This window comes from Mobula hypostoma, chromosome 12 (assembly GCF_963921235.1).
Source record: "Mobula hypostoma chromosome 12, sMobHyp1.1, whole genome shotgun sequence".
Classification (NCBI taxonomy): Eukaryota; Metazoa; Chordata; class Chondrichthyes; order Myliobatiformes; family Myliobatidae; genus Mobula; species Mobula hypostoma.
Window position 1 is genome coordinate 51,118,284 of NC_086108.1, and position 27,683 is coordinate 51,145,966.

General features: G+C 41.1%; 1 protein-coding gene across 2 annotated transcripts in view; it reads right to left on the bottom strand.

Annotated features, from left to right (window-relative positions):
* kifap3a (kinesin-associated protein 3a) overlaps positions 1–27,683 on the bottom strand; it is a 250,021-nt gene that overhangs the window by 82,395 nt on the left and 139,943 nt on the right. For both annotated transcript variants that reach the window (XM_063064071.1, XM_063064072.1), the window contains 4 exons: positions 25,553–25,665; positions 21,667–21,832; positions 14,761–14,886; positions 4,200–4,298 (listed from right to left, as the gene is read on the bottom strand). In XM_063064071.1, coding sequence (XP_062920141.1) covers positions 4,200–4,298; positions 14,761–14,886; positions 21,667–21,832; positions 25,553–25,665 — 504 coding nt within the window. The remainder of the gene's footprint in view (positions 1–4,199; positions 4,299–14,760; positions 14,887–21,666; positions 21,833–25,552; positions 25,666–27,683) is intronic.

A 27,683-nucleotide genomic window follows, 5' to 3' on the forward strand; every position in this document is an offset into this window, starting at 1 on the left:
GATTTATTTCTGTTCTCCCCTTCCTCCGCTCTGTCATTCCGGTTCCCGTCCCCCTGCCAAATTAGTTTAAACCCTCCCTAACAGCTCTATTAAACTTTCCCACCAAGGTATTGGTCCCCTTCGGGTTCAGGTGTAACCTGTCCTTTTTGAACAGGTCATACTTCCCCCAGAAGAGATCCCAATTATCCAAGAATCTGAAGCTCTGCCCCCTACACCAGTCTCTCAGCCACGCATTCATCTGCCTGATCCTACTATTCTTGCCCTCGCTAGCACGTGGCAGAGGTACCAATCCCGAGATTACTACCCTGGAGGTCCTGCTTCTCAGCTTCCTTCCTAACTCCTGGAAATCTCTCTTCAGGACCTCCTCCTTTGTCCTATCTATGTCATTGGTACCAACATGTACCAAGACAACTGGCTGCTCACCCTCCCCCTTCAGAATATTCTGGACCCGATCCGAGACATCCCGTACCCTGGCACCTGGGAGGCAACACACCATGCAGGTATCTCTATCAGGCTCACAGAATCTCCTGTCCGTTCCCCTGACTATGGATTATAATACCTAATACAATGTAAATGCTATGTAAATAGTTATATTGTATTGTTTAGGGAATAAAGACAAGAAAAAAACTTCCAATAAAACATAAAAATATACAGCTTCAAACGAACCAAATCAAACACATGGTAAATGACTTATTGGAATAAATGTAGAATATCACTGTCACTATAAAACATTATTAACCTGTCTTTCTGTTTCTTTAAATCATATACAATGGTAGTTCCGACACCATATTCTTCAGTAAGACACCGCACAGACACACCACATTAAGCTTTGGCAATAACTCCACTTTCTGTGTTATTGATAATGATAGATGCTTTCTTCTCTTTTTCTCATTGTTACCCATAGGGATATCTGCAGCTCTTTTTGACATTTTCACAGTGAAATTAAACACAAAGTCAACAGTGAACACAAAATATCAGCGAACAGCAAATGCACGTGTAACTAGTACGAGCGCTGAGCCACAACTGACATCTGGCAGCCTCTGCTAGTGCTGCCACGTCACACTTGAGTGACGTCAGCTGTTGGCGAAAAAAAAACTTCGGTTTTTGGAGCTTTTTTGATTTTAGAATTTCGGATAAGGGATTGTGGACCTGTGGTGCAAAAAGTGAAGGGTAAAATACTGAGGTGTTGCTCATGGGATCATTGTTCATTCAGAATCTGATGGTTCAGGGTTCAGGGGATGGTTCAGTGCATGTCTTCAGGCTTCTGTACCACCTCCTAGACGGTAGCAATGAGAATTGGCAAGGCCCCTCTATTCTGCAGAGTGATGCAGCAAGTTAGAATGGAGAAATTTGAGAGTATGTTTGGTGACATACCAATTAAACTCCCATAGGCATGCCATCTTTGTAACTGCATCAATATGTTGGACTAAGAATATTGACAGAGATATTGACACCCTGGAATTTGAGACTGCTAACCCTTTCCACTTCTGATCCTTCAATGAGTACTGGGATGTGCTTCCTTGACTACCCCTTCCTTAAGTCCACAATCAATCCCTTGGTCTTACTGATGTTGAGTGCAAGGTTGTTGCTGTGACACCAATCAACCAGTGATCTATCCTGCTCCTGTACACATCCTCATTACTATCTGAAATTCTGCCAACAATTGTTTGTCATCCACAAATTTATAAATGCTGTTTGATCTGTGCCTAGCTACACAATTGTGGGTGTAGAGAGCAGAGCACTGGGCTAAATACACATCCTTGAGGTGCGTCAGTGTTGACTGTCAGCGAGGAGATGTTATTTTCGATCGTCAGACAGTGGTCTCCCAGTGAGGAAGTCAAGGAAACAGCTACAGAGGGAGGTGCAGAGGCCCAGGTTTTGGACTTGCTGATTAGAATTGAGGGTATGATTGCATTAAACACTGAGCTGTAGTCAATAAACAGTAGCCTGTCAAAGAAATTACTATTGTCTGGGTGATCCAAGGCTGAGTGGAGAGCCAGTGAAATTGCATTTGTTGTAGACCTATTGTGGTGATGGGCAAATTGCAGCAGGTCCAGGTCCTTGCTTAGGCAGGAGTTGATTTTAGCCATGACAAACCCTTCAAAGCAATTCATCATAGTAGATGTGAGTGTTATAGTAGATATGACAGTCGTAGTGGCAGCTCTCCCTGCTCTTCTTGGGCACTAGTATGATTGTTACCCTTTTGATGCAGGTAGAAACCTCCAAATGCAGCAGTGAGAGATTGAAGAGGTCCTTCAGCACGCCCAGCAGTTGGTCAGCACAGGTTTTCAGAGCCCTACCGTGTACATCATTGGGGCCTGGCACCTTGCGAGGGTTCACCCTCTTGAAAGTTGTTTTGACATCAGCCTCCGAGGCAGGGTCACCATATGCTGCAGGGATTCACACAAGGGTAGTTTTATCCTTCCTTTCAAAGTGTACATAAAAAACATTGAGCTCACATGGGAGTGAAGCATCACATCCATTCCTGTTAGGTTTCGCTTTGTAATGACCTGCAAACTCTACCAGAGCTGATGAGCTTCCAATTCTGTCTCGAAACTTAATCACTATTACCTTTTTTCCCTCTCTTAAAATAACCTTCCATAGGTTGAATCTGGACTTCTTGTATAGTTGTGGATCACCTGTCTTGAATGCCACAAACCTAACTCAGCAGACTACTTATCTCCTGGTTCATCCACAGCTTTTGGTTTGGGTAACTCCAGGTATGTTCTCAAAGGCACATACTCATCCACACACGTCCAGCGATTACTGTGGTGTATTCATCCTCAAAGATGAATCCTTGAACACTGTCCAGTCTACAGACTCAAAAGCATTCCTGCACATGGTCCTCCACCCCCCATGACCTTAGTGGTCCTCAGCACTGGTTCTACAGTCTTTAGTCTCTGCCTATCTGCTGGGAGTAAAAGTACACTCCAGATGATCAAGCTTTGCAAAGTGTGGTGTCGGATGGCACAGTAAGCATTCTTCATGGTGGTGTAAGTGGTCAAATGTATTGGCTCCCCTGGTTCCACAAGTGATATGTTGGTGGGAGTTGTTCAGAGGCTTCTTCAAGCTGGCCTGGTTGAAATCTCTGCAATGACATGGAAGGCATCAGGGTGCACCGTTTCATGTCTTACGATTATGGTGCTCAGCTTCTCCTGTGCCTGCCTTACAGTGGCCTGAAGTAGAATGTACACCGCTACCAGGATGATAGCAGAAAATTAACTCAGCAGATAAATTTGATGACATTTGATTTCAGATGTTCCAGCTCGAGTGAGGACTTAGACAGAACCGCCACGTTTGTGCACCACAACGAGTTAATCATAAAGCATACTCCACCTCCTACCTTTAAAAGATTGAGCTGTCCTGTCTTTGCAGAAAAATGATGAAGCCATTGAAATGATAATGCAGTGCTATGTCCGAAATGGCGGGAAGTATCCATGTTTCCATGAAGCAGAGTACATAGCAGGCCCTGATGTCCATCTGGTACAGCAATCTTGCTCTGAGGTCATCAACTGTATTTTCCAGAGACTGCACATTCGCCAACAGGATAGTCAGGAGTGGAAATCTAAGTCCTCTGCATTTCAATCATATCTGTCAACTGGCGTCACATCCCCACTTACATTTTCTTAAAGGAATCTACATTCAAGACTAGTATGCCTTTGATAGATATTTTTAAACATCTTAACATGATACTGCTTACTGAAGTACCCATGGCTGTGACTGTGGATTTCAGCTGTTGATGGAAATATTTGAAGATTCCCTCCAGAGACGCATGGAAGCAATCTGATATTCATGTGGCACAAATTAAAATAATTATAAAATTAATAAAATGTAACTACTTACCTTGCAACTACCCAGACTATGAAACTGCCGTACCGTTTTTTTAAATATAGTATTGACAATCAACAAAAATTTGTTCACTCATTTCTAAATCCAGTATTTGGTCTATTTTAACCAAGTTCACAGACAGCCTATCATTTTTGCTGTATTAATAATCAATTATTTCTAAAATATAAGCTGCTGCAGCACATTTTCATCTGTAAAAAAACTAGTTAAGTTTTGGTCCAAAGAGCCAGGCTTTGGAACAGTACCAATAATTAACCAAATTTAATGTTTTATATTGTGTCCTTTTCTTCTGGATCAGATTATGACAAGTACTAAATAGAACTGTCAAAAGAAATCTTACTCAGAAAGGATACGTGTTTCTTTTATAATTACATCTCTGGTAGCTTGATGGAAAACCATTTGATAGAAGACATATACAATCTGGCAAACAAATTCATCATCTTCTTGTTTGTCTATTGGAAAGAATAAAACTATACAAGTCAAAGGAGTTTACGATCATAACTTGCACTTATAAAAGTAAAATCTCCCAGAGATCAGTACCTATGGGATTGTTGAAAAGATGTCAACCAAACTTAGATAACCAAAATCTTAGACAAAGAAGCAAAATAGAGAGTCACAAGGGCTTATCAACTAAATTTTAATTGTTAGAGCCAGCACCAGTGTCAATACTGCTGTTCTGTCGGAGTCCATGCTCTCTGTAAAACAATTAGTTCCCTCCCCTTCTTTACTCGATAGGCCTGAAAAATTATTTCCCTCGAGGTTTCCAATGTCCTTTTGAAATCATTGATGATCTCCATGCCCGCCATCTTCCAAATCGCAAGTTGTTAGCAATAAATGGTTATTTTTCGTATTTGTTCCCCCCCCCTTAAACTGCACACAATTACTTACTCAAACTACAAATCAGTGTCCTTAGTCTTTGTAACATTAAACAATAGGAACAGCCATTCTTTGCCTCTCTTATTTTGTCATTATCTTGAAGGAACTCAGCTAGTCAGTCCGAATTTTGTGAGGGAAATGGGCAGTTGAAGTTTTGGGTTTTGGGTCAAGACCCTTCAGAACTCCATCTTGGGAATCAACCTAGTGAACCTTCTCCTCACTGCCATCAATGTAGCGACCAAGCAGTACTCAGTTACAAAGGTATCAATATTCTGCAAAGTTGTATTAAAATGTCTCTATTCTTATATTACATAGCCCTTGCAAAATAAAGTAACATTCCATATGCACTTCCAGCATTCTAGCAGTGTTTCATGCACTGGGACTCAAGATTCCTCCTTTACACTACAACATTTTTAGTCTCACTCGAGTCTGCTTTTGCATTTTTTTCTTGCAAGTTGTATGATCTCACATTTTTGAAAATAATATTCCATTTGCCAACTTCTTCCCAACTCGGTGAACATATCAAACATTGCCTTGCAAGTTATTTGCGTTCTCATTCTTGCCAAGCAATCTGTCTTTGTATCATCAGAAAATATTGCTACATTACACTTGGTCACTTCATTCAAATTATCAATGTACCTTGTAAATACTTGAGGCCCCAACACAGATTTCTGTGGCATCCTGTTAGTTATTGGTTGCAATCAGAAATAACCCATTTATCTCTACTCATTGTTTATAAACATGGATATAAACAGAGAAAATGCAACAATGGGCCATACACACAAGAGATTCTGCATACACTGGAAATCTTCCTTCAAGACTGTTCCACTATTCAAAATAATGTTGGCTGCCATTTTCCATCATATTCCTTGATATCTTTTCTATCTATAAATCAGTCTACAAACTTCTTAAATATATTCAAATGCCTTAGTCTCCACTGCCTTCTATAATGGTGAACTTTATATGGCCAATAGACAATAGGTGCAGGAGTAGGCCATTCGGCCCTTTGAGCCAGCACCGCCATTCACTGTGATCATGGCTGATCATCCACAATCAGTACCCTGTTCCTGCCTTCTCCCCATATCCCTTGACTCTGCTATCTTTAAGTGCTCTATCTAATTCTTTCTGCAAAGAATCCAGAGAATTGGCCTCCACTTCCTTCTGAGACAGAGCATTCCATGGATCCACAACCCTCTGTGTGAAAAAGTTTTTCCTCAACTCCATTTTAACCTCTTATTCCTCAACCCCTTATTCTTAAACTGTGGCCTCTGGTTCTGGACTCCCCCAACATCAGGAACATGTTTCCTGTCTTTAGCGTGGGCAATCCCTTAATAATCTTATATGTTTCAATCAGATCCCCTCTCATCTTTCTAAATTCCAGTGTATACAAACCCAGTCACTCCAATCTTTCAACATGTGACATTCCCGCCATCCCTGGAATTAACCCAGTGAACCTATGCTGCACTCCCCCCATAGCAAGAATGTCCTTCCTCAAATTTGGAGACCAAAACTGCACACAGTACTCCAGGTGGGGTCTCACCATGGCCTTGTACAACAGCAGAAGACCTCTTTGCTCCTATACTCAACTCCCCTTGTTATGAAGGCCAACATGCCATTAGCTTTCTTCACTGCCTGCTGTACCTGTATGCTTACTTTCAGTGACTGTTGAACAAGGACACCTAGATCTCGTTGTACTTCCCCTTTTCCTAACTTGACACCATTCAGATAGTAATCTGCCTTCCTGTTCTTGCCACCAAAGTGGATAACCTCACATTTATCCACATTAAACTGCATCTGCCCACTCACCCAATCTGTCCAAGTCATCCTGCATTCTCATAACATCCTCCTCACATTTCACACTGTCACCCAGCTTTGTGTCATCTGCAAATTTGCTAATGTTACTTTTAATCCCTTCATCTAAATCATTAATGTATATTGTAAATAGCTGCGGTCCCAGCACCGAGCCTTGCGGTACCCCACTAGTCACTGCCTGCCATTCTGAAAAGGACCCAATAATCCCTACTCTTTGTTTCCTGTCTGCTAACCAATTTTTTATCCATGTCAGTACCCTTCCCCAATACCATGTGCTCTAATTTTGCCCACTAACCTCCTATGTGGGACCTTATCAAAGGCTTTCTGAAAGTCCAGGTACACTACATCCACTGGCTTTCCCATGTCCATTTTCATAGGTACATCCTCAAAAAATTCCAGAAGATTAGTCAAGCATGATTTCCTCTTCGTAAATCCATGCTAACTCGGACCTATCCTGCTACTGCTATCCAAATATGCAGCTATTTCATCTCTTATAATTGACTCCAGCATCTTCCCCACCACTCACATCAGACTAATTGGTCTATAATTGCCTGTTTTCTCTCTCCCTCCTTTCTTAAAAAGTGGGATAACATTAGCCACCCTCCAATCCGCAGGAACTGATCCTGAATCTGTAAAACATTGGAAAATGATTACCAATGCATCCACGATTTCTAGAGCCACCTCCTTAAGTACCCTGGGATACAGACCATCAGGCCCTGGGGATTTATCAGCCTTCAGTCCCATCATTTTACCCAACACCATTTCCTACTTAAAGTGAATTTCCTTCAGTTCCTCCATTACCCTAGGTCCTCTGGCCACTATTACATCTGGGAGATTGTCTGTGTCTTCCCTAGTGAAGACAGATCACCAACCTGAACAAAGAGATTTCTCCACATCGCAGACAATAGTATCTTCCTGTATCCTGAGACTTATGGGGTGCATGGCAGCAATCCAATGAAGCCTATTCCCATCTCCTTATTTCCCTCTAAAGATGCAACTTATAACTTTCTTATCCATGCTCATTGACTCCTCCTTTTTGCTATTAATTTACACCTAACTTAAATTTATAGTAATCACTGGACCAAGCTGTATACTTTTTTGAGTAGGGGGAGGAATTCAGACCACTAGAAGGAAATCTATATGTTCATACAGCAAATGTTCAAACTCCACACAAAACAGCAGTAGTGTCAGGATGAAACCTTGTTCTCTGGAGCTGTGAGGCAGCAGCTCAGAAACTGCTCCACCATCTTCCCACCCATTATCAATATCTTCTGGAAGTCTAAATACACTACATCTACAAAATTCCTAGCCTGCCATTTACCTTCCTAGTATTGTATGATTCTTTTTTTAATCCTCATATCAGCTTTAACGTCTATAATTAGCTGTGGATGGTGTATCCATTTAATCGAGCCTTTTCTCCTCTCACATTAATATACCTTTGCTGAAATTTATGAAATAAATAGATGGATAGGCGAGTCTGTGGACATGAAAAAGAAACACGGATGGTAGTTTGCCTCCCAGGTGCCAAGGTCCGCGATGTTTCTGAAAAGGGAGAATGAGCAGCCAGAAGTCGTGGTAGATATCGGGACCAATGACATAGGTAGAAAAAGGGAGGAAGCTCTGAAAACAGAATACAGGGAGTTAGGAAGGAAGTTGAGAAGCAGGACCTCAGGGGTAATAATCTCAGGATTGCTGCCCGTGCCACATGACAGTGAAGAAAGGAATAGAATAAGGTGGCGGATAAATGCCGAAGAATTGGGGCAGGAGGCAGGGATTCAGATTTCTGGATAATTGGGACCTCTTCTGGGACAGGTGCGACCTGTACAAAGGGGAACAGTTGCACTTGAATCCCAGGGAGACCAATTTATCTTGTGGGCAGGTTTACTAGAGCTGTTGGGAGTGGTTTACACTAATATGGCAGGGGGATGGGAACCAGTACGATAGAATTGAGGATAAGCCAGCAGGTTTACAAGTAGATGATGGGTATAACATGAATGTAACAAAGGACAAGCCCTTGACTGGGTACAAATGCAGACAGAGCAAAGAGTTGAACTGTACCACAGAGGCAAAATTCAAAAGGGCGAAGAATGCAAGACTGAAGGTGCTGTATTTAAATACACATACCATTCAGAATAAGGTGGACAAATTTGTGGCGCAATTATAGATTGGTCGGTATGACGTTGTGGGCATCACTGAGTCGTGCTGAAAGTAGGCCATAGTTGGGAGCCTAACATCAAAGAATATACTTTATACTGAAAGGACAGGCAGGAAGGTAGAGGTGGTGGTGTGGCCTGTTGGTAAGAGATGGAATTACACCTTTAGAAATGAATTACATCTTTAGACATGGGTCAGTGAATGTTGAATCTTTGTGGGTGAAGTCAAGGAACTACAGGGGTGAAAAAAGCATTATGGGATTCATATATAGGCCTCCAAATAGTAGCAAAGATGTGGCGTTGAGATTGCAAAGGGAGCTGGAAAAGGCATGTAATAAGGGTAATGTCATAATTGTAATGGGGGACTTCGACATGCAAAGGGATTGGAAAAATCAGGTTGGTGCTAGATCACAGCAGAGGGATTTTGCTGAATGCCTACAAGACTGCTTTTTAGAACAGCTTATGCTTGAGTCTACTTGGGGAAGGCTACCTTAGTTAGATTAGGTGTTGTGTAATAACCCACATCTTGCTTGGGAGTTTAACGTAAAGGAATCCTTAGGAGGCAGATTCATAATATGATTAAATTCATACTGCAACTTGAGAGGGAGAAGCATAAGTCACATTTATCATTATCTCAATGGAATAAACGGGACTACAGAGGCATGAGCGAGGAGCTTGCCCAGGTGGACTGGAGGAGGACACTGGCAGGGATGATGGCAGAGCAGAGACAGCTGAAGTTTCTGGGAATAGTTCACAAGGAGCAGGATAGATATGTTCCACAGAAGTAGCTCTCAAATGGTAAGGGTAGGCAACCATGGGTGACAAGGAAAATTAAGAATAGCATAAAAGACAAGGAAAAAGCATATAACGTAGCAAGAGTGAGTGGGATGACTGGGAAACTTTTAAAATCCAACAACAGGCAAAAAATCTATAAGAATGGAAAAGATGAAATATGATGGCAGCTAGCCAATAATATAAAACAGGATACTAAAAGAGAGGTGAGAGTTGATATTGGACCACTGGAAAATGATACCGGTAAGGTAGTAATGGGGGCCAAAGACATGGCAGATGAACTTAATAAGTAATTTGCATCAGTCTTCACTGTGGAAGATACTAGCAGCATGCCAGAGGTCCAAGAGTGTCAGATGCAGGAGTGAGCGCCATTGCTATTACAAAGGAAAAAGCACAAGGCAAATTCAAAGGTCTTAAGGTGGATAAGTCATCTGGACCACATGAACTACACCCCAGAGTTCTGAGAGAGGTAACTGAAGAGATAACACATGCATTGGTCATGATCTTTCAAGAATCACTTGACTCTGGCATGGTCCCAGAGGAACGAAAGATTGCAAATGTCACTCCACTCTTTAACAAAGGAGGAAGGCAAAAGAAAGGAAATTATAGTCCAGTTAGTCTATAATTTCCTCAATAGTTGGGGAAGTATTGGAGTCTATTATTAAGAATGAGGTTTCCGGGTACTTGGAGACTAATGACAAAATAAGTCAAAGTCAGCACGGTTTCTGTAAAGAGAAAATCTTGCATGACAAATCTGTTAGAGTTTGTCAAGGAAGTAACAAGGAGAGGCAGTAGATGTCACTTACTTGGATTTTCAGAAGGCATTTGATAAGGTGCCACACGAGGCTGCTTAACGAGATAAAATCCTATGGCATTACAGGAAAGATACTGGCATGGACAGAGGAATGGCGGACAGACAGCAGTCAGTGAGTGGGAATAAAGGGGGCCTTTTCTGGTTGGCTGCCAGTGACTAGAGGTGTTCCTCAGGGGTCAGTATTGGGACTGCTACTTATCACATTGTTTGCCAATGATTTAGATAATGGAATTGATGGCTTTGTGGCAAAGTTAGCAGATGATACAAAGATAGGTGTGCAGGGGTAGGCAGTGCTGAAGAAGCAATGCAATTGTAGGTTGACTTAGACAAATTTGAAGAATGGGCAAAAATGTGGCAGATGGAATACAGGTGTCCCCTGCTTTTCGAACGTTCGCTTTACGAAACCTCACTGTTACGAAAGAGCTCCATTAGTACCCTGCTTGCGCTAACAGAAGGTTTTTTCACTGTTACGAAAAAAGCAGCGCGCGAAAAATGGTGGCATGCAAAAAAAAAGCAGTGCTTGCCCCAAGCAGCCAAGCTCCTCCCCCAGAACTGCATTCTAGCCGCCATTGCTTAAACACAAGCTTTATCTCGATTTATTTTGTGCATCCGTTAGCAAGATGAGTTCAAAGGTATCGGAAAAGCCTAAAAGAGCTCGTAAGGGTGTTACACTTAGCGTAAAACTAGACATAATTAAGCATTTCGATCGTGGTGAACGAAGTAAGGACATTGTCCGCACGTTGAACTTGCCTGCATCCACCATTTGCACTATTTATATGCAGAGAGAAAAAATCTTGAAAGCTGCCGATGTTACTGTTGGTTCTGCTCGTAGCAAAGTGGTCTCTCTTAGTCGGCATCCAGTAATGGATAAAATGGAAAGTTTATTGCTTGAGTGGATTGATAGGTGTATAAAACGTGGTGTTCCTTTAAGTTATCTTATACTTAAGGAGAAATCAGTCAGTCTTTTTAATAAGCTGAAACAGAAAGCACTGGCCGATGGTGATGAAAGTATTGCGAAAGTGGAATTTAAAGGTAGTCACGGGTGGATTGATCAGTTTCTGAGGCGAGGGCAGCTTCATAGTTTAACGCTTACTGGAGAGAGTGCTTCGGCTGATACTGAAGCTGCTGAAAGGTTCCCAGCAGAACTGAAGAAAATTATAGAAGGTGGTTATTCGTATAAGCAAGTGTTTAACTGTGACGAAACTGCAATTTATTGGAAAAAATTGCCGAGTAAAACATTTATTTTGAAAGAAGAAAAGCAGGCTAAGGGACACAAGGCATCGAAGGACAGGTTTACCCTAATGCCTATTATTAACGCCACTAAGCCTCTACTAGTGTACCATTCAGAAAATCCGAGGGCACTTAAAGGCATTGATAAGAAAACACTTCCCGTTGTGTTCCGTTCACGTCCAAGCAGTTGGAACACCCAGGTGCTTTTTTCTGAGTACATGAGCAGATACGTTAGTCCTTCTGTTGAAAAATACTGTACAGAAAATAACCTCGATAATAGGTGTCTTGTGATTGTCGATAATTGTGCTGCTCATCCGCCTGACATTACCGAGTATGGCAGTAACATTCGTGTTGCGCTCTTACCGCCGAATACGACATCGTTGCTGCAGCCATGTGACCAAGGCCTAATAGCCACAATTAAGACTTACTATACGCAAAATGTGATCCGTTTTATTGTAAGTGCCATTGACAGAGAAGGCAACTCCGAAGCATCTTTGCGAGAGATCTGGAAAGACTACAATATAAAACTGGCAACCGCCAACATTGGAGATGCTCTCGACAGGCTAACAGTCTCGATGAGAAATGGCATTTGGAGGAAACTATGTCCCGAAGCAGTGAACGATTTTAAAGGCTTCGAACAATCAACAATAAATACGACAATAGTGAGCTTGGCTAAGGAGGCTGGGTTTGTGGAAGTTGATGAAGATGATGTTGAAGAGGTTTTGGCATCCCGTGACCAAGAATTGACGGATGAAGAGCTGATGCAATTGCAAGTGGAATGGATAACAATCGAAACCGAATGCAGTAGCGAAAATGAAGTCGTCCAGGGACTGAACGTGAAGCAGTTGCGTGAGATTTTCGCTGTGAATGACAGCACTGCAATGATTGCAGAAAAGTATGACTTTAATTTTGAAAGGGCATGTAGGTTTAGGGCAGGTTTGCAGGATGTTTTGAGTGCTTACAAAGAACTGTATGATCTAAAAATGCGCGAGGCTCAGCAGTCAAGTATACTGTCATTTTTCAAGCCTTGCACATCAGCCACAGCAGACGACGAACCTCGACCTTCGACATCGAGGCAGGCAGACATGGAAGATGATGACCTGGCTGCCCTATTGGAAATAGACTACGATGAGATGACACCCCAGTCTCCTCTACCTCCCACCACCCCAATTTCCGATGACTCAGCCTAACACACCATCCCAATTCCCATAAGTGAAACTACACTGTACATACATTATTTCTACTTCATATAGGTTGTGCATTTTTGTGTTATTTAGTATGATTTGTTATTTGGTATGATTTGGCAGCCTCATAGCTTAAAGGTTACTGGAGAGAGTGCTTCCGCCGACAGCGCCTGCGCCAACAGTGCTTCCGCCGAGAGCGCATGCGTGAGATTTTCGCTGCGCTAGACTGTGCTTCAATGATTGCAAAAAGTATTTTTACTTTACATGGGCTGTGTATTTTTGTGTTATTTAGTATGATTTGTTATTTGGTACGATTTGGCAGCCTCATAGCTTAAAGGTTACTGGAGAGAGTGCTTCTGCCGAGAGCGCATGCGTGAGATTTTTGCTGCGCTAGACAGTACTTCAACGATTGCAAGAAGTATTTCTACTTTATAGGCTGTGTATTTATCATATCATTCCTGCTTTTACTATATGTTACTGTTATTTTAGGTTTTATGTGTTATTTGGCATGATTTGGTAGGTTATATTTTGGGTCTGGAAACGCTCAAAAATTTTTCCCATATTAATAAATGGTAATTGCTTCTTCACTTTATGACATTTCAGCTTACGAACCGTTTCAATGGAACGCTCTACCTTCCATCGGCGGGGGAAATCTGTACAGTGTTGGGAAATTAATAATGTATTTTGGTAAAAGGAACAATGATGCAAGCTATTATCTAAATGGGGGGAAAATTCAAACTGGAGGTGTGGAAGGACTTAAGAATCCTTGTGCAATACTCATAGAAGGTTAATTTACAGGCTGAGACTGTGGTAAAGATGGCAAATGCATTGTTAGAAGTTATTTCAAGGGGAACAGAATATAAAAGCAAGGAGGTAATGCTGAGGCTTTATAAGATACTAGTCAAGCCACACTTGGGAGTATTGTCAACAGCTTTGGGTCTTATATCTCAGAAAGGATGTGTTGTCATTGGAGAGAGTCCAGAGGAGATTCACAAGGATGATTCCGAGAATGAAGGGGTTAACATACGAGGAGTGTTTGGCAGCTTTGGGCCTGTACACACTGAAATTTAGAAGAATGCGGGGGTATCTCATTGAAACTTACTGAATGTTGAAAAGTCTAGGTAAGGTGGATGTGGAGATGATCTTTCCTATGGTGGGGGCATGAGGAACTAGCTGACACAGCCTCAAAATTGAGGGGTGACCTTTTAGAACAGAGGTAAGGAGGAATCTTTTTAGCCAGAGAGTAGTGAATCTGTGGAATGCGCTGCCAAAGACTGCGGTGGAGGCAAAGTCTGTGGGTGTACTGGAGCAGAAGTTGATAGTTTCCTGATTGGTTGGGGCATCAAATGATGTAGTAAGAAGGTAGACGTATGGGGTTGAATGGGATCAGGAATCAGCCATGATGGAATGGCAGAGCAGACTTGATGGGCTGAGTGGCCTAATTCTGCTCCTATGTCTTATGGTCTTAGGTCCACAAACATCTGCTTTAGCTGACCTCTCATTTTACCTCTTCATAAATTTTCTTAGTTCACTTTGACCAACACTGTTGTTATGCTACTGCAATTGCCTACATTTAAGTTGAGAACAGAAATTTCAGACCCAAATTTCTCTCCATCAAACTGCATTTGAAATTTCCTTTGGGAATTATTTACAACGAGGCCATCAGTTAACTTGGACTCATTACAAATTGCCTATACCCTAGTTTGTCAATGTATTGCACTAAGAAATCATCATCCTTAAGGCTTCCATTGCCAATTTGTTAGTCCAATCAATAATTTAAAAAAACACAAGCAATACCAGAATATCCCTAAAATGTAGGAGTCCACTACGTTTGAAAACTTACATGGTACTCATGCAAGATTAAATGGCATTGCAACTCATGTTAGAATTAAACCAATGTACTGCATTATACTAATAAATACTGAGGTGAGACCATCATAGGAACTTCTAATGTATGTTTGTGTTTGATGTTTATTTGAATTAGGAAGAGGTCCATTTATCTCTATATTTACCATCTTGATTAGGGCAAAACACATATTCTGTCAAACCTTACCATTTAGAAGTTCAATGAGTGCTGGAATAATCCCAGATTTTGCCAGCATTGCTGCACAAGAATCATCCATGGACACAGTGCCAATCATAATCACCACTTCCAGAACCAGGTCATCTTCTGTTGAACCTGAGAAGTTAGAAATACAAATGCTCTACTGTAATGGATTTACTCATATCTATGCACAGAAGCAGACTGTATTTAATTCATACGGTGAAGTTTTCACCTGTAGCCTCAAACTTCACTGTTACAACTTCCACAACACTCAAAAGACCATATTCATGAATATTACAGAAGACATACCTTAACTGAAAAAGCTATGTTTTTGGTTTATTTGGTGAATTCAACCATTTCATCCAGTTCACAATAGGACCCTCATCCCTTTTAAAGATTTCAAGCACTCAGTTCATTGTAACAGTATTGAGTTTTCAAAATACTCCATTTTTATAAGATCACTGAATTTTTACACAGGAAACAAAAAACAATGAAATTGAAGTACAGAATCATGATTTAAATAAACGAGGTGGCAAAGACTTGAGGGAATGAATACCCTCACTCTGTTATTATAATCCCATTTCTGGTTGTGCAACAATGGGCTGCACCACTTATCTGGAAACACTAAAATTTACAAATACAATGTCTATCTATAAATAACCTCCATGGTGGAAGGTTCAAGCAATTTGTTTACTTTGTATTTTCAACATAGTCATACATCTCCTGCCATTAACAGGTGAAAAAGATTCATTTGTCATTGGCAATAAATTTTTAATTGCACATACTCCAGTCAGCTCTTTTCCTCTCCAAAAGAGAAGTTTAGAAGCTTAGACGTGTGAGTATTGGCCTCAAACATTTTCTGTGATTAAGTTAGTCTGGAGGCATTCTATTTTAATGTATGGTATCATTTAAATGTTGGACCACAGTATGAAAAAGATCTAGAACATCTTGTAGCACAGCAGCAGGACAGCATAAAGTGAAACAAAAATTTATTGTTTCTCTGAGCATGAACTACACATTTCAGTAAATTTTGAGATTAAGACTACTGCAAATTACACAATCACAGTGAATTATTTTTCAACAAAAAGATACTAAAGATTTTTCAAAAATCAAATTGAACTGAAAACTATTTAAAAGAAAGCTGCTTTAAGTTTAATGGCCTGAATTCAGAATATAATGAAACAATTTATTTTCATTTGCTGAAGAAGTTATAATGTCCTTTAGTATCACAGTGATTAAAAGAATTACCTTTGTGCCTGGGTATAAAGTTTTGATTTTCAAATAGCTTTATTCCTACAGCCAGCCAGCACCGTCTTACACAGAGTGACAATGCCTTATTATCGGAGGACATAAAATTTAAGGTCAGTAGAAGAAAGTTTATGGGAGATATCAGAGATAGGTTTTTACCCTTTAACCTTTCCTACATCTCCTTTCAGAATGATTCTGTCTCAGCTGCAGGTCAACAAGCACAAGAATATGTGCTACTGTTTCTTGATGTGAGATTGAATATAGATAGCAAGATGATATACTGAAGATCACAGCAGGTGGAGAATTCGAGTAGAACATTAATTACCGTATTTGAGGTAATTGATGACCAATGGACAAGGATTACAGGATTAGATGAACTGAGCCTAAGGCAGCAGATGAAATCATAGAAACCATAGAAACTACAGCACAGAAACAGGCCCTTTGGCCCTTCTTGGCTGTGCCAAACCATTTTCTGCCTAGTCCCACTGAACTGCACACGGACCATATCCTTCCATACACTTCCCACCCATGTATCTGTCCAATTTATTCTTAAATGTTAAAAAAGAACCCGCATTTACCACCTCGTCTGGCAGCTCATTCCATACTCCCACCACTCTCTGTGTGAAGAAGCCCCCCCCAATGTTCCCTTTAAACTTTTCCCCCCTCACCCTTAACCCATGTCCTCTGGTTTTTTCCTCCCATTGCCTCAGTGGAAAAAGCCTGCTTGCATTCACTCTATCTATACCCATCATAATTTCATATACCTCTATCAAATCTCCCCTCATTCTTCTACGCTCCAGGGAATAAAGTCCTAACCTATTCAACCTTTCTCTGTAACTGAGTTTCTCAAGTCCCGGCAACATCCTTATAAACCTTCTCTGCACTCTTTCAACCTTATTTATATCCTTCCTGTAATTTGTTGACCAAACCTGAACACAATACTCCAGATTCGGCCTCACCAATGCCTTATACAACCTCATCATAACATTCCAGCTCTTATACTCAATACTTCGATTAATAAAGGCCAATGTACCAAAAGCTCTCATTACGACCCTATCTACCTGTGACGACACTTTTAGGGAATTTTGTATCTGTATTCCCAGATCCCTCTGTTCCACTGCACTCCTCAGTGCCTTACCATTAACCCTGTATGTTCTACCTTGGTTTGTCCTTCCAACGTGCAATACCTCACACTTGTCAGTATTAAACTCCATCTGCCATTTTTCAGCCCATTTTTCCAGCTGGTCCAAGTCCCTCTGCAGGCTCTGAAAACCTTCCTCACTATCTACTACACCTCCAATCTTTGTATCATCAGCAAACTTGCTGATCCAATTTACCACATTATCATCCAGATCATTGATATAGATGACAAATAACAATGGACCCAGCACTGATCCCTGTGGCACACCACTAGTCACAGGCCTCCACTCAGAGAAGCAATTCTCTACCACCACTCTCTGGCTTCTTCCATCGAGCCAATGTCTAATCCAATTTACCACCTCTCCATGTATACCTAGCGACTGAATTTTCCTAACTAACTTCCCATGCGGGACCTTGTCAAAGGCCTTACTGAAGTCCATGTAGACAATATCCACTGCCTTCCCTTCATCCACTTTCCTGGTAACCTTCTCGAAATACTCCAACAGATTGGTCAAACATGACCTACCACGCACAAAGCCATGTTGACTCTCCCTAATAAGCCCCTGTCTATCCAAATGCTTGTAGATTCTGTCTCTTAGTACTCCCTCCAATAACTTACCTACTACTGACGTTAAGCTCACCGGCCTATAATTTCCCGGATTACTGTTCGATCCTTTTTTAAACAACGGAACAACATGAGCCACTCTCCAATCCTCCGGCACTTCACCCGTAGACAGCGACATTTTAAATATTTCTGCCAGGGCCCCCACAATTTCAACACTAGTCTCCTTCAAGGTCCGAGGGAACACTCTGTCAGGTCCCGGGGATTTATCCACTTTAATTTTCCTCAAGACAGCAAGCACCTCCTCCTTTTCAATCTGTACAGTTTCCATGGTCTCACTACTTGATTCCCTCAATTCCATAGATTTCATGCCAGCTTCCTTAGTAAATACAGACGCAAAAAACCTATTTAAGATCTCCCCCATTTCCTTTGGTTCCGCACAAAGCCGACCACTCTGATCTTCAAGAGGACCAATTTTATCCCTTACAATCCTTTTGCTCTTAATATACTTGTAAAAGCTCTTTGGATTATCCTTCACTTTGACTGCCAAGGCAACCTCATGCAACACACATCAAAGTTGCTGGTGAACGCAGCAGGCCAGGCAGCATCTCTAGGAAGAGGTGCAGTCGACGTTTCAGGCTGAGACCCTTCGTCAGGACTAACTGAAGGAAGAGTGAGTAAGGGATTTGAAAGTTGGAGGGGGAGGGGGAGATCCAAAATGATAGGAGAAGACAGGAGGGGGAGGGATAGAGCCAAGAGCTGGACAGGTGATAGGCAAAAGGGGATACGAGAGGATCATGGGACAGGAGGTCCGGGAAGAAAGACAAGGGGGGGGGGACCCAGAGGATGGGCAAGAGGTATATTCAGAGGGACAGAGGGAGAAAAAGGAGAGTGAGAGAAAGAATGTGTGCATAAAAATGAGTAACAGATGGGGTACGAGGGGGAGGTGGGGCCTAGCAGAAGTTAGAGAAGTCGATGTTCATGCCATCAGGTTGGAGGTTACCCAGACGGAATATAAGGTGTTGTTCCTCCAACCTGAGTGTGGCTTCATCTTTACAGTAGAGGAGGCCGTGGATAAACATGTCAGAATGGGAATGGGATGTGGAATTAAAATGTGTGGCCACTGGGAGATCCTGCTTTCTCTGCGGACAGAGCGTAGATGTTCAGCAAAGCGGTCTCCCAGTCTGCGTCGGGTCTCGCCAATATACAAAAGGCCACATCGGGAGCACCGGACGCAGTATATCACCCCAGTCGACTCACAGGTGAAGTGTTGCCTCATCTGGAGGGACTGTTTGGGGCCCTGAATGGTGGTAAGGGAGGAAGTGTAAGGGCATGTGTAGCACTTGTTCCGCTTACACGGATAAGTGCCAGGAGGGAGATCATTGGGGAGGGATGGGGGCGACGAATGGACAAGGGAGTTGTGTAGGGAGCGATCCCTGCGGAATGCAGAGAGAGGCGGGGAGGGAAAGATGTGCTTAGTGGTGGGATCCCGCTGGAGGTGGCGGAAGTTACGGAGAATAATATGTTGGGCCCGGAGGCTGGTGGGGCGGTAGGTGAGGACCAGGGGAACCCTATTCCTAGTGGGGTGGTGGGAGGATGGAGTGAGAGCAGATGTACGTGAAATGGGGGAGATGCGTTTAAGAGCAGAGTTGATAGTGGAGGAAGGGAAGCCCCTTTCTTTAAAAAAGGAAGACATCTCCCTCATCCTAGAATGAAAAGCCTCATCCTGACAGCAGATGCGGCGGAGACGGAGGAATTGCGAGAAGGGGATGGCGTTTTTGCAAGAGACAGGGTGAGAAGAGGAATAGTCCGGATAGCTGTGAGAGGCAACCTCATGTCTTCTTTTAGCCCTCCTGATTTCTTTCTTAAGTATTTTCTTGCACTTCTTATACTCCTCAAGCACCTGATTTACCCCCTGTTTCCTATACATTTCATACAACTCCCTCTTCTTCTTTATCAGAGTTGCAATATCCCTTGAGAACCAAGGTTCCTTATTCCTATTCAATTTGCCTTTAATCCTGACAGGAACATACAAACTCTGCACTCTCAAAATTTCCCCTTTGAAGGCTTCCCACCTACCAATCACATCTTTGCCAGAGAACAACCTGTCCCAATCCACGCTTTTTAAATCCTTTCTCATTTCTTCAAATTTGGCCTTCTTCCAGTTCAGAACCTCAACCCTAGGACCAGATCTATCCTTGTCCATGATCAAATTGAAACTAATGGTGTTATGATCACTGGAACCAAAGTGCTCCCCTACACAGACTTCTGTCACTTGCCCTAATTCGTTTCCTAACAGGAGATCCAATATTGCATCCCCTCTAGTTGGTCCCTCTATATACTGATTTAGAAAACTTTCCTGAACACATTTTACAAACTCTAAACCATCTAGACCCCTAACAGTATGGGAATCCCAATCAATGTATGGAAAATTAAAATCCCCTACCACCACAACTTTATGTTTCCTGCAGTTGCCTGCTACCTCTCTGCAGATTTGCTCTTCCAAGTCTCGTTGACTATTGGGTGGTCTGTAATACAATCCCACTAATGTGGCCATACCTTTCCTGTTTCTCAGCTCCACCCATAAGGACTCAGTAGACAAGCCCTCTAATCTGTCCTGCCTGAGCACTGCTGTAATATTTTCCCTAACAAGCAATGCTACTCCCCCACCTTCCATTCCTCTGCCTCGATCACATCTGAAACATCAGAACCCTGGAATATTAAGCTGCCAGTCCTGCCCCTCCTGTAGCCAAGTTTCACTAATTGCTACAACATCATAATTCCACGTGTCAATCCACGCCCTCAACTCATCCGCCTTCCCCGCAATACTCCTAGCATTGAAATATATACACCTCAGAAGATTTTTACCACCACTCACAACCTTTCTATCAGCAGATTTGCTTAAACTTTCAATATAATTTATTTTCACCCCAATCACACTGTCAGCTCTGGCACTCTGGTTCCCATCCCCCTGCAAATCTAGTTTAAAGCCTCCCCAATAGCACTAACAAAGATGATGACATAAGTATGCATTGTTTATTGAAGATATACGGTACACTACTGAATTAAATGTTCACCTCCAACTCAAGAGATTGCTGAGGTTTATAAATCTCCTGGTTCAGCTTAATGCAGCGGTATTATTAGCAGAAGCAGTACTTATTGCAGGGGGAGGGAGGGGAAGGGAGGAAGGGGAACGTCGAACGTCGACTCAGACCATGAGAGTCCTGCGTCGGGCATTTTCATGCCTTACAAGGTGCAGATTGGAAGTCTGTGTGGGGCACCAGTCCTCGCACAGACTAGAGCAATGTGTGATTAAGTGCCTTGCTCAAGGACACAAACACACTGCCACAGCTGAGGTTCGAACTAGTGACCTTCAAATCACTAGACGAACGCCTTAACCACTTAGCCATGTGCCCAGCACAATACTTATTGCAAGTATGTATGTAAGTAAGTAAGTAAGTATGGTAATATGTGTAACATTTAATTAGAGAAGTTGATCCTGTAAACCGAGAAGTGAACAAAGAAAAAAAATCAAGGAGAGGTAGAACAGTGTTTTGAATGTACACATGAAACCTGTCCCTATTTAGTGACATAAGCAAGGACAAGAAAATAATTAACAGAGGAAGCAGAGTTAATTAAGACAAAGTAAATTTATTGTCAGCAGATTAATCTAAGAGATGAAGAGTGTAGCAGATGGAAAAAGCAATTAGAAAACAATGTTGGGAAGTAAGTCAGGCTGTGGCAAATCCTGGAGATGACTTGGTCAAGTGGACAAGAGGTAATGTGGCTGTAATTATTTGTGTTATCAATGAAGTAAATAGTTAATAAGCCACTGTGCTGCTGTTTAAGGTTGATTTATAATTCACACAATACCAAAATTGGGTTTTGCATTTTTTAAACCACAACTAAACTTTACAATCATATTTGGATTATCCTTCATATCATATCCACTACTTTTAACAAACCTGGTTTCAGTTTGTCCTTGAGGAAAGGAACCAAGTTATATTCTTTCAGCACAAGCTCCCAGTCAAGATGTGGAATTGTCAAATTAGCCAAAGTTCCAAGAGATTCAATAACAAATTCTTCACTTTCATTGCTATTGATCTGAGCTGCCAGATCCCCGACATAATCCTAAAACACAAAGATACACATAATTATATATTATTTTTACCCAAAGATCCAAGGCCATTTTTAAAACAAAAATTTAATTAGGAATCCTGCTTAATTTCAAAGCACATAGTTAAAACTTGTAGGAAATTTAATTATGATGAAAGCTGTATAAATACTGCCCAATGCAAAGTTATCGTTTGCCAGGAAACAACAGAACTTACTCCGGCAGAAACTTAAAGTGGAAGTATATTTACAGATATTTCAACTTTAACAAGCAATTAATAGGATGAGGCCCCATTACCGTTACACCAATCTAAACGTGCACAAAAACATTGGAGCTCATTGCTGGATAGTTGGGTGCTTCACTTTAATTATGGCACGGAACCCACGTCCTGTGTAAAAGACACAAGCCATAGTTCAAACTTCACTTGAAGACTATTACCAACGAACTGGCTAACTCACAAGTATTGGCACTTCTTCCTTGGAACCATTCATCTACACAAAGCACTTGTTACAATGGAGTCTCTCCTTTGGGTGGGATTCTGCGAGCTTCTTCCCTTGTGCTCTGCTCCGCACCTCCTTCTTCCAACACCTGTCAACCAAAGCCCAAAACCAACCCACAGTCCCTAGAAATCTGATGCTGCCAAGCTCTCTCGAATGTCCCATGGCATCCCACTGGAGAGAATGTTATCAAGACAAACCCAATTGGCTGACACAACATTCCTAAACTAAGCAAATGACTCCTCATCTGAGCAGAAACCAATATTGGACTGTGAAGCTTAATTAACAGGACACACTGCATTTTACAGAAAAGCTGCTGAAACTAAAAGACTTAACAGTATAACAGTAGTAATACAATAAAACATGCTCTTAATCAGGGCATTACATATTTTGGTGACCCATGGATGACCACATATTACACTCAAGTTCTTAAAGATAAACCACTATAATTTATAAATTAGATTTGTTAAAATCTTTTCATTATAACAACAACATTTATTCTTGTGATCTATCATAAATTCAAACTGATTCAGGCTTAAGGTTACCATTCATCATTTCTAGTAAAATTTATTTTTTGGATGTTTATTTTGTGGTTTTTATCTGTATCTTTTGTCAATGACTTTAATTTCCAATTAATGAAAATAATACTTGATTTGAAGCTATTCGTGAAACAGGGCTTTGTGATTGCATCAAGAATAATTTATTTGAATAAGCTTTTGAACCTACCCAGGAAAAGGCAATTTTAGGTTTGGTCATGTATGATAAGTCAGAAATAAAAGGAGATCTTGAAGCTTGGACCTTCCAGAGATTTGAATTCTAGATACTATGTGAGGGTGAACAACTTTGATCCAAAACCAGTGTCCTTGGTTTAAATAAGGACAATTACAAAGGAGTGGAGGAAGAACTAGACTGAGGCAAAAGGTTATGGCAAAGATCTGCAATAGTAGCTGATCAAAAGCATCATATCTCTCGGTTATGGGAGCTGTTTAGCGCTGCACTGACAAATGACAAAATGTCGAAATGATCATTTTAAATACCAAAGTTAACTGTTTCACGTTCAATGGACAAACAATATACACATTCTTAAAAGTATTTCAGTGGCTGAGGGAGAGATACTGTTTGTGGATTTGTTTTAAAGAAAACCAATATTGCGCTGTTAACAAGTAAAAGGAGCTGGATAACATTCTATCAGCAATTGATTTCATGATGAAGATCGGAGACGAAAATGCTGGAACATCTATTTTCAGTATGGGGTTTCCAACATCTCTACTAACATCAAAAAAACCTATGACATGGCTATATGCAGCATTGGGGTCCCACAGGGGACTGCACTGGTTCCCTTCCTGTTTATCTTGTATATTTCAGACTTTAGATACTACACTGAATCATGTCATCTTCAGAAATTCTCTGATGACTCGCTAATAGTTGGGTGTTATAGGGAGGATGTGAGAAAAAATACAGGATTCCAATGATGGACTGTCTTACTGATGTTGAGCTGCAGAAGACCAAGCTTGCACTGTTCCCTGTTACTACTGATGGTGAGGACCTTCAAGTACCTGGGGGTGCACCTGAATGACAGACTTAAGTGAAGTACTAACAAAGAGGCTGTACACAAAAAGGGCCAGAGTCACCTCTACTTTCTGAGAAGACCGACATCCTTTGGAGTATGTAGGCCTCTCCTTCACATATCCTACCAGTCTGTTGTCACCAGTACAATCTTCTATATGGCGGTGTGCTGGGGCAATGGCATCAACACATGTGATGCTAACAGGTTTAATAAACTGATTAGAAAGGCTGGCACTGTTATAGGAGTCAAACTGAACATACTGGAGGACATGGTAAAACAAAAGACCCCATGGAAAATCCTGGGAAATCTGAACAATGTTTCTCACCCTCTGCATGCCACCTTGGCTGAACAGAGGAGTACTTTTAGTAATAGACTAAGACAACTGTGCTGCTCCAAAGAGCGCTATATGAGGTCATTCTTACCTTCAGCCATTAGGCTCTATGAGTCAACCTATAACCAGGTTAAGTATGACCCTCTCCTGTTGGACTGTTTGAATAACTTTTTTTACATATACTTTCTTACTTCTCTTCTAACATTTGTATATTTGTATACATGTGCACTTGTAATGCTAATGTGACACTGCAATTTCCTTTGAGATCAATAAAGTATCTATCCATCTATTTATCTACCTATCTAAACAAATCCCAACCCAAGAAAAGACATTAGAAAAGTAGTTATTAATTCCACCCCTCATCAAAATCAGCTAAAATCAAATTGGTACAAAGTATTTCACTGCTAAATTAGAGATTGTCTGGTCTAATTTTTTCCAGATTTTCACTGGAAGCATTTTTCAGCTATTTCTTTTAATAAGTATTGAATCATTTTGATTTTTAAAATCCAGAAAATTGGTGGATATTTATTAAAAAAAAACTCCATACATGTAATATCTTATTATACTGTATCCTGATCCAACAGTTGGCAAATATAAATAAACGTTTATCTTTGCCACTTCTAAACAGCACCAAAACAGAGCATGCTAAATTTTTAAAATTAAAATAACAAAATAATAGTTCACCTTAATTATAAATCAATACAAGGTTCTTCAAAGTGTGCAGTAAAACAGTCTGCTGATACATTCAATGAGGAATGCAGTGGTATACCAATATCAAATATGCTGAATTCAATGTTAAATACATGGCCGAGCAGAGGTCATATCTGCTGGATTCAATGGTGAGTATAGTGAGGGATCAGGAAGTCAGGTATGCTGAACAATCGAGTCCAGCAATGGAACAAAAGGTCAGATGTGCTGGATTAAATAGTGGCTAAAGTAGAAGAGCAAGAGATTGGGTGCAATGGAAATAAGAATATGTTTAATTGTTGCACAAGAGACTGGACACACCAGAATCTGACTTCCCACTTGTTTAAAATGTTCCCAGTTGAATGACAGATACAAATTATGAGAAGAGATGAGCCATAGGACTCAGTCACCTAGTTTCATCTGGCTCAACAGAAATTAGCTGGCAATCAAAAATAAGAAGTCTCATGAACTTGCCTGTAAATGGATGTAAATCAACAGCATTATGGAAGCAAAAAAGACAATTTAAAAATATAACTGGAAGGAGGCAACAGAACTTAATATAAAATCAATTATTCAATAGCTAATCTGAGTCATCCACTCAAGCAGATGTACTCCTGCCAGTTACACACAGGAGCATAACTCTTATGATACCTACTATGAATAACTTTTTGGTATCACCTTCATGTTGGGAAATATTCCTGATCATTTTCATGAGCAGTGAATCCTTGAATTTGAAGGCTCTTTTCATTAGCATTTTCAGGCCAGTTCCTAAAATGTGAAAGTTCAGAGTCTCCATCATAAGTCAATTTTCTCAGTAAAAGACTATGATTAAACATAATCAAACAACAGCTCAACAGACTTAACTGCATTCCACATCAATTATTTTGCTTTGTAAGTAAACAGGAATACCTGTGTCTCAAGTCAAGAGATTAAATACATTAATTCCACTGAATTAAAAATGAATGCTTGGAAAAAATATACTAAATTGGAAACTATTAAAATCTTAAAGCACTAGAAAATCACGTTTGCTTGCAACTAAAATTTTATCAGATCAAATCATCAAATATTACAAACACAAGTAGTACATTGTTAAAAATACATGGGCCTACAGCTAAACTAAGGATATACTAACAAAGCAATTTTCAAATTACCCTCATATTTCTTGCATTAAGGAATTTATTTCTGAAGTATCTATACCAAAATTGTGCCATGATTTGAAGTGTTTCAGTGTAGCAAATTTAACCAATACAAGTGGCTCCAGCATATAAGAATGAAGAAGATCCTAACCTAAATGTGCTTTGTAAGATTTGCAGGAAGCAAATATTTAAGCTTTGGGAGATGAATATACAAACTGAAAGCAGAACATAACCTTTCAGCTACTCGAGTCTACTCTGCCATTTATTATGATCAAGGTATAAATCTGATTTTAACCTCGAAACTGCCAGTGCTGCTCCAGGTGGTTTAAACTAGTGGTAAGAAGTGCAAGTCAGCAAGTGGGATGGCTATAGGGAAAGAGGATGTTAAACCTACATGTAAAGACAAACACCTAAAGGCTAAGCATGGTGGAACTAACGTTCTGAATTGTGTATATTTTAATACCGGTGTCCCTCGCTTTTTGAACGTTCGCTTTACGAAACCTCACTGTTACGAAAGACCTACATTTGTACCCTGTTTTCGCTAACAGAAGGTGTTTTCACTGTTACGAAAAAAGCAGCGCGCGATAAAAGGCAGCGTGCGCCCCGAGCAGCCGCTCTCCCCCGGATTCGGAACAGCATTCTCACCGACATTGCTTAAACACGTCTGTGAGCAGCCGTTTGCAAGCTGAGTTCTATGGTATCGGAAAAGCCTGAAAGAGCTCGTAAGGGTGTTACATTTAGCGTAAAACTAGATATAATTAAGCGTTTTGATCGTGGTGAACGAAGTAAGGTCTAAGGGAGTTTGGCTTGTGGAAGCTGATGTTGAAGAGGTTTTGGCATCCCATGACCAAGAGCTGATAGATGAAGAGCTGATGCAGTTGGAAGAGGAAAGGATAACAATCGAAACCCAACTGTATGATAGAAAAATGCGCGAGGCTCAGCAATCAAACAAGCCTTCCACATCAGCCACAGCACATGACGAACCTCGACCTTCGACATCGAGGCGGGCAGTCATAGGAGAAGATGAGCTGCCTGCTCTAATGGAAACAGACGACAAGATGACACTCCAGTGTCCCACCACCCCAACACCCAGGCCGCGGACAGATACCAATTCGCGGAGAATGCATCTGGGCTGACAATTACGGGCCGGGCGGCACCTAATTAATTAGCATGTTTATTTTTGCTTTTTTCTTAAAGATGTGCTGGATGCGCCCCGGCTACCGCTGTACCACTGCATGCTTCGCGGCAATGTATCGCTCGGCGGCCTGGAGGGTGGGGGCCACTGCACCACCCAAACTCCGACAAGTCTAACACACCACCATCAGTGTGCTCCGCGCTTTCCCAATTCCGGTAAGTGATACTACACTGTACATACATTATTTCTACTTTATATTGGCTGTGTATTTTTACGTGTTATTTGGTATGATTTGGCAGCTTCATAGCTTAAAGTTTACTGGAGAGCGCTTGCGCCGTGCTTTTGCCAACGGCGCTTGCATGAGATTTTCACTACGGAGAACAGTTCAGGCAATGATTGTGGAAAAGTATTTCTACTTTATATAAACTGTGTATTTATCATATCATTCCTGCTTTTACTATATGTTACTGTTATTTTAGGTTTTATGTGTTATTTGGCATGATTTGGTAGGTTAT